Here is a 7,831-nt window from a genome sequence, read left to right on the forward strand (position 1 = left end):
GTTTCAACTTTTAAGGACTGATTTTTGTATCTTTTTTCACAATCTGAACAAAACTGAACCTAAAAATTTCCAAAACCTCGTACTAAAATAGTTCTAAGAAACGAAAGAAACGAAAGAAATAATTCTAAGAAAGAAACGATATACATTAGTATAAACAATTCCGAAAATCTTAAACACAAATTTAACTCATTAAAAAAAAACAAAAAAAAATAGATTTTAAATAAAAACAAAAGTTTTGATAATTGTTTTAGGAATGTTTATATTAGTTATTAAACATGGAAGTGTTCGAACGTGCCCCGAATTTTTACGGATGGGAAAAAATGAAGCCGCTCATCCCCAAGTTGAAACAGCAGGGGTTGGAGCAGTTCGTTCACAATTACAAGAGAATGCAGGGCCAAGGGGAATACCCGTTTAAATGGGGCGACGAGGTCGAACAGATGATCATCAGAGTGGACGACGTAGCCGATACGGTCAAGTTGGTACTAAAGGGAACTGAAGTCCTTAAAAAACTGAAAAAGTTCAATGATACCCTGGATGAGGAGCATCGGATCTGTTGGCAAATAGAATCAAGCGAGTTCATGGTGGAGAGCACACCGGGTCGACCTTTTGGAAACTCAGTGGACGATCTGGCAAATGTGGAGGCTAACATGAAGTTCAGAAGAGACCAGATAAACAGTTTTTTGGGCGAAAACGAAAAAATGGTGACCATGACCACGTACCCGCTAATAGGCTGCAAGGATTACACCGTACCTGCCTTGGAAGTTAGACCGGAAGACAAGAACCCAATCTCAAAGTCTATATTCTTCCACGACGATGTCGGTTGCGCTTCGTCCGCTAATAAACGATTTAATGGGAATTTGCTTTTGAGAAAAGGATCTAAGTTCGCTTGCAATATTCCAATATACAAGGACAAGAACACGCGGCTACCATTCAGAGAAGACTTTTCGCGGAAAAAAGACCAGGAGGCTAGCAAAGACGACCACATCTACCTGGACAGCACTTGGATCGCCTTCAGTAGCTGCTGCCTCCAAACCACCGTTCAGCTGGCCAACTTGGACCAGTGCAAGAAAGTGTACGACCAGCTAGTGGCTGTTTCGCCCGTCCTCATGGCCATGAGCGCCTCGAGCCCCTTTTTTCGCGGCTTCGTCTCAGACGTGGACACGAGATGGACGATGATGGTGCAGTGCAACGACGATCGGACGCGAGAAGAAGCGGAAAAGGTGAAGAGCTCGCGTTGGGACTCGGCGGAGATGTTTTTATGTGAAGGCCACCTCACGCTCAATGACGTTGCCGCTTCGCACGACCGAGAAGCGTACAATTTTCTCATTGGCCGAGGCGTCGACGAGACCATGTCGAGGCACGTCGCCCATCTTTGGGTGAGAGACCCTGTGCTGGTAGCCGATGATGAGTTGGACCCGGACGTTGAGAAGAGCTACTGTAACTACGAGGCCATAAACAATTCAATTTGGCACCCGGTGAGGTTGAAGCCGCCGCCGGCACCGAAATCGCCCACAGGTTGGAGGTGCGAGCTACGCGTGTTGGAAGTTCAACCGACCGATTTTGAAAACGCCGCCTTCGCCACATTCGTAGTGCTTTTAGTCAGGACTTTTGCGAAGTTTAACGTAGACTTGACCACCCCCTTGTCCGGTCATCACTCTAACATGGACAAGGCGCAGTTAAGGGACGCCGTCAGGACTCAAACGTTTAGCTTTCCCGACAAAATGCGAGTTGAAGGTGGTGAGAAAGGCGAAGTGGTGCTGATGTCTGCAGGCAAAATTATAAATGGATACGGAGAAGATTTCATTGGGTTGATCGGACTCGTCAAAGAGTATTTAAAAACTGAAACTCACAACGATGAAACTTTAGAGAAGCTCGACGCTTACATGAGCCACTTGAGCGGTATAGCTTCAGGCGAGACGCTCACGGTGGCGCAAAAGATGAGGCGGTTCGTTGAAAATCACGAAGAATACAAAGGAGACAGCGTTCTCAATCACAAGATCAATCACGACATGATGAAGGCTTTGTGGGCTGTTTGATAAAATTGGTTTACGTTTGTATATTTTTTAGCAGTTCAAAATTTTGTTTAATTGTTCCCTATATTTTAAATTTGTTTGAGTTGCTTCTGTTTTGATAATTTAATAACAAACTTTTCAGAACCGAATAAGTATTCTAAATTATTTATTTAAAACTCATAAAATTCACGATACTTATGTTAACAAATATTCTTTTTAACGAGCAAAACAGTTTTCTTTTGAATTTAGATAGTAGTAAACAAAAATGTTATATTAATCTTTCTTAACAATTAAGACTAAAAAAAAGTAGTTATTCAATATTTAATAAAAGAATTCCTAAGCTTAAGCTTATCTATATTTTTAAGCATTTCTATCAGACTAACTCAATTTAATTTTAGTATATACCAACTATAAGAGATTATATAGTATTTTAAATTCAAAAACTAGTGTAATTATTTTAAGTACTTTTTTTATTAGTTTAGGTTTAATTTTTTTATTTATCTAAAAAAAATTTTTTACTTTTTTTTATTGCTTATACAGTTTATAAGTTATATATATAGATATGTTAACTAAAAAGCACGACATGTTTTTTTTAATTGAAGGAAGAAAAAAATCGTTATTCATGCTATAAATTTGGAATTTTTCCTGCTAATAATAAGAAACTTTAATATATTAAATAAGGGTAAAAATAAATAAAGTTAAATAAGCTAGAATGTATAAAAATAAATCATAAATTTGATAAGTAACATTAGTGTACTTTGGAAATTTACAAAAATACTCGTACAAATTTTTTATAGTTTTAAACTTTAAAAATTTAGTGCTAATTGCAGCAAATAATTATTATTGTTATTTTAGTACTTACTTATTTAGCTGTATAAATACGGTTGTTTTTAGCTTTGGAGTATAATTTTCGGTTCCGTTTATTTATTTGTGTTTTTTTTATAGGTAAACAAGAGCTTAAAACGTTTTAAACATATTTTATACCAAAATACTTTAACGTTGAAAGCCTTACTTTATTTCAACGCAATAGGTCCTCTGTTTATCAAATAACTAAGTCTTAAGCTTGAAAGTTTTAATTAAGTATTTAACAACTTAATGTTAGTCTTAAGACTAGCTTAAAATAACTTGATTAAAGTTAAAATTTAAAGAACAACTTTTTTTCTGTGAAATTTTTATAGATTGACTGCGTTTTTAAAGAAAGTTGTACTATATATGAACTTAAGCTTTTATTACTTATACCTTCACTAAAGCTCTCTTTCAAAAAGTTTCTTAACAGTAGTTCAAATTATAACTGTGTTGTTTAAATAAACTTATCAAAACTTTTTTAGATGGTTTACTGCTTTAATTTTTACTTCTTTAAAACTATATAAACAATTAACCGTGCAACTTTAATTCTACGGAAAAAAAAATTATTATCTACATATAAAAAAAATTTCAAAAACTACTTAAGATGATAAATGAAAACAGTAACAATTCGATCTATAAAAATTTTAGCTAGAAATAAGAAAACATTGAGCTTTGTAATAAAGTTTTTGAAAAAAGAAAATACTTTTACAATTTTGTTATGAAATTATTATTTTCACTGAAATACTTTACAAAAATAATAAAATTTTCAAACTAATATTATTGACCACAAAATTCAGCTGATGTAAAAAAAGAGAAATATCTTAAGTCTATTAATTAAAAAAATGTATTAATACAGTCTATTTTATTTATTTATTATTTACTGTATTTAAAAAATCAAGGTCATATTTCAATACAAGTGTCATTAATTTTTATTTTAATTGAATAAACGATTAGCACTATACAGTTGAACAACATTTATCAAAACAAATGTTCCCAGCATCTTACTTCGACTTGTTAATTTTCTTCTGCTGAAGCCTGCAGTTCCACAGCAAGCAGTCGCTGATGGAGTTGAACCAATCGTCCATGGGGCTCGACTTGCACACGCAGGGAACCGGGTGCTCGGAACTCCTTATGCTCAGCAGGTCGCCCCGGCACAGCTCCACCGTGTCTTTCCCGTCGAACGACACCAGCGCCGACGACCGGGCGTTCTCGGCCACCTTCACCTTCACGTTGACGGTGGCGGGCACCACCACCGGGCGAAACGAGAGGCTGTGCGGGCAGATGGGGGTGATCACGGTGGAGTTGACCTGCGGGTGGACCATGGAAGAGCCGGCGGCCACCGAGTACCCCGTGCTTCCGGTGGCGGTCGACACGACCAACCCGTCGCCCTGAACGGAAGTGACAAACCTGCCGTTTACGAGCAGGTCCAGGTTGCACAGGTGACCGCTGACGCCTCTGTGGGCCGTCACCTCGTTCAGGACCAGGTACGTTTTGACTTGGACGGAAGTTTTGAAAGTTTCTGCCGGCGTTGCGGTGTTTAGGTGCTTTGTTATTTTTAATCTGAGAAATTATTGACCTTAAAAGTTAAATCATCTTAAATTAATTATTAAAAAATTACCTTAAGTACATTTAGATATTAACTCAGGAACTCAAAAAACTAGCACTTAAACTAACAAAGATATTTATTTTTTCTGATGTTTTTAAATAAAAGTTATTCAATTTTGATTTCACTTTCAAAAATATAAAAGTCCGTTTTTGACTTTTGATTATTATACTTTAATAAAGTGCAACATATTCTTTAAAATATTAACTAATACTTTTAAGTAAAAGAATTTGAATTAAACAGTTTAAAAAAATGAGAATAAGTAGATTAAGCTTAGTTGTGCGTATACAAGCAAACTTACGACTCTCTCTTTGTTAAAGTACAGTTTAGCCGACTTCTCATCATAACTAAAGCTTTTCCTTCCAAAACATTGGTGAGAGTCTCTTTAAAGTCTTTGAACACGTTGCAAGTCATGAAGCCCAAAGATCCCATGTGAAAGGGTACGATCGGTGGCATGTTTTGTTGAAACAAGGATGCCGAATACAGAAGGGTCCCGTCTCCTCCCAGACACACCACAAGATCGATGGTGGAGGCTCGATGGAACACTTGGACCTTATCGGCGATCTCTTTGAAGTTTTCGTGGTTTTTCACTTCGTTTTCGCTCAGCACGGGTAGCTGTACGAACACTGTGAGGTTTTTGGCGTGAGTGAGCCACGATATGCACTCGATGAAAGGACTGACAAGCTCAGTGTCGATCTTTTTGATCACGAGAACATTTTTCGGTGCCTTGGACCACTTCAGCTCGTTACTTGAGTTTTGCATGATTAAGTTTTAAATTGGTTTATTAACACAAATGTACCTATTATCTAAAACATTGTTCTAATTTATTCGAGAAATTATTGATATCTAAAGTATTTAATACCTGTTAGAATGTGTTTTCGTTTAAGTAAGATTTGAATGTAGAATTAACTTTATGCATACTTTTATACTATTTTTAAACAAGGTTAATGAGTAAGTGATTATTTCATACAGATATTTAATAAAATTTTTTGAATAAAAAAAAGACTTGTCATAACTGGTGTTTTAAGTTTTTTTTATTTATGTAAATTTTCATTTAATTAACCTTTTTGTAGTGATATCTAGCTTAAGTTAGTAATTAGTAACAATTCAAGAATTCTTTAACTAAAAACTCATTTTAAAGTTTTGGTTATTTTTAAGTATTGTTTGCTAATTTACTTTTTTTTAAGTTAAATAGGTGTAAGTAGAAAAGGTAACTTTCAAATTATTCAGAGAAGCAAAGAAATTTTCAAATACCAAAAATTAACAAAATAAATGCATTTAAAGGTATGAAAAGTAAAACCTTCTCTTTAACTACAACTATCAACTAATAATAGAATGCTCGCAGAGTTATTAAACACAACACGAGTTTTTTTATTTCCAAATTTTCTAGTTGACTTTTACAATCTTTTAATGTGGAAAATGCTTACAATTATAAATTTTAATCTGTTTTTAAACTGTAATTTTAAAACTTTTGTCAAAGCTTTTGAACAAACCTACTACAAACTTTCAGAACTTTAAGTAAATTTACAAGAAATTAAAATTAAAATTTAACTTAACGTTGGGACTAAAAACTGCTTTCAAAAAACAATGTCTTTCCTTTTTAAAAGCTTAATATTTAAAAACAAAACACTTCAAGAGAAAAAAATCTTTATAAACTTAGAATCGTTATTGTTTGTAGCACTGTTAAACTAACTTTTAACAAGATAGATAAATTTAGAATGATATAAAAAAAAAATTTAATAAAAAATTAGTTTAGATTTCTTACACAAAAACACTTTTATGTCATTTAAGAAAAAAATCTAATAATAAGAACTTTTTAATACAATAAGAGTATATAAAAACTATTATACTTCAAGTGAAGTTCTTTTCTTATAACAACAATTAAAAACTGTTTCTTAAGCTCAACATCGTGGTTGTATTGAAAGCTTTAACAAATGAACAATCTTTAATTTTTTAAAACAATTTGTTATTAAAGCTATAAAAAATTTAAAACATACATGAAATTATTATTAAATAAAATTATATAAAAATTTTTACATATATAAGCAATAAACTGTATAAGTATCATTTAGTTAGTAAGTAATTTTAAGTTTAAAAAAATATTTTTAGGAAAGTAATAACTTATAAAATTATCAGCAATACTCGACTTCAGGTATAAAAAAGTTAGTTCACTATCATGTTAACTTTTTCATTTTAAGGTTCCTATAATTTACTACCATGTTTATCAACTTAGTATAAACTGATAGTTTAAAATTTATTTTTTATTTTTTATATGCAAGTTACCTTATTTTTATATCCTATGTAGTTTATTTGTGTTAGGTTAAGTGTACTTATGGTTCTTTACCGAAGATTAAAAAGAAAAATTGTATAGCTTCTATTTAAACTACAACATGCGAAGTAGTAGAAAATAATTACATTAAAGTCAGATGGTAAGTAAATATACTTAAATTAAACCATGTAGTATATTTATTTAAACAATTCAGTTAATCATATTTTATTGGAATCAACATGAATTTTTCAAGATTTGAAAGTGGTTGAGAAAAGATTAATTAAAAAACAACTTTAAAGATTTTTTTTGAAAAAATACTTAACTAACTACTTTTTTGTGCTTAAATAACTTTTTCTAATTTGATAATTGAGAATTTTAAGTAGTTTTAAAGGCTTAGAGTTTAAAAATATTTTAGTTAGTTTCGATCTTTTTGTTATAATCTAAAACTAAACTAAAAAATTAAACAATACTGTTTACAGTTTTTTTAAGTAATAGTTTTAGCAGATAAAAAAAATTGGAACATAAAACTCAAAAAACGTAGTTAATAAAAAAGTTGTTCATTTAAAAGGTTTTATTTGTTTTTTGGTGTAAATTTTTAACTTAATACAAACTTAAGTTTAACAATTTTAAATTACCTTATTTTCGGCAGTTTAAAAATACATTATGTATAACATGTTTAAACTTTTTTGTTTTAAAAACTACAAAGACTTTTAGTATGTCAAAAAAACAAAATTTGTTTTAGCAACGAAATCGAATAATAATAGTAAAAGTTTTGTAAATATTTCCAAACAAATAAGTCTAGTGTAAACTTTATTTTTTCTAAGTAAAAAACGATTTTATATTTAATTAGCTTACTGACTTTCCATTTTCTACGAGAAAAAAATAATTACTAGTTATTTATTATTAACAAAAATTATATTAATTATTAATAATAATGCCTAAGTTACCAAAAACAGTCTTAATTACATTAAACTAGCCAGAGTTGGCCTGACTTTATAAAAAATTAAAACAAATAATATGTATAAGTAAAAAACTAAAAAGTAATGGTATAAATTAAATTAAAATGCCTGAAATTAAAAAATTAATAAATATAGGACTTAG

At 31.5% G+C, this 7,831-nt stretch overlaps 1 protein-coding gene and 1 pseudogene across 1 annotated transcript; one reads left to right on the forward strand and one right to left on the reverse strand.

The window, feature by feature from the left end:
* Positions 1–275: 275 nt before the first annotated feature.
* On the forward strand, positions 276–2,036 carry LOC145836549 (glutamate--cysteine ligase catalytic subunit pseudogene; annotated as a pseudogene).
* Positions 2,037–3,859: 1,823 nt separating this feature from the next.
* On the reverse strand, positions 3,860–5,223 carry LOC145836550 (NAD kinase-like). The gene is made up of 2 exons (XM_082944345.1): positions 4,763–5,223; positions 3,860–4,418 (listed from the first exon to the last, which is right to left on the reverse strand). The coding sequence occupies exons 1-2, from the start codon at positions 5,221–5,223 to the stop codon at positions 3,860–3,862; spliced, it is 1,020 nt and encodes a 339-aa protein (XP_082800471.1).
* Between the last annotated feature and the right edge of the window lie 2,608 nt (positions 5,224–7,831).

This window comes from Thalia democratica, chromosome 5 (genome assembly GCF_965202585.1).
Source record: "Thalia democratica chromosome 5, ktThaDemo2.hap1.1, whole genome shotgun sequence".
Lineage (NCBI taxonomy): Eukaryota > Metazoa > Chordata > Thaliacea > Salpida > Salpidae > Thalia > Thalia democratica.

Bases quoted from the DNA above. Each gene is read 5' to 3' on its own strand.
- LOC145836550 (XM_082944345.1), bottom strand. From the start codon at position 5,223: ATGCAAAACTCAAGTAACGAGCTGAAGTGGTCCAAGGCACCGAAAAAT. The intron at 4,419-4,762 runs GTAAGTTTGCTT...ATAATTTCTCAG, and splicing joins ACTTTAACAAAGAGAGAGTC to ATTAAAAATAACAAAGCACC.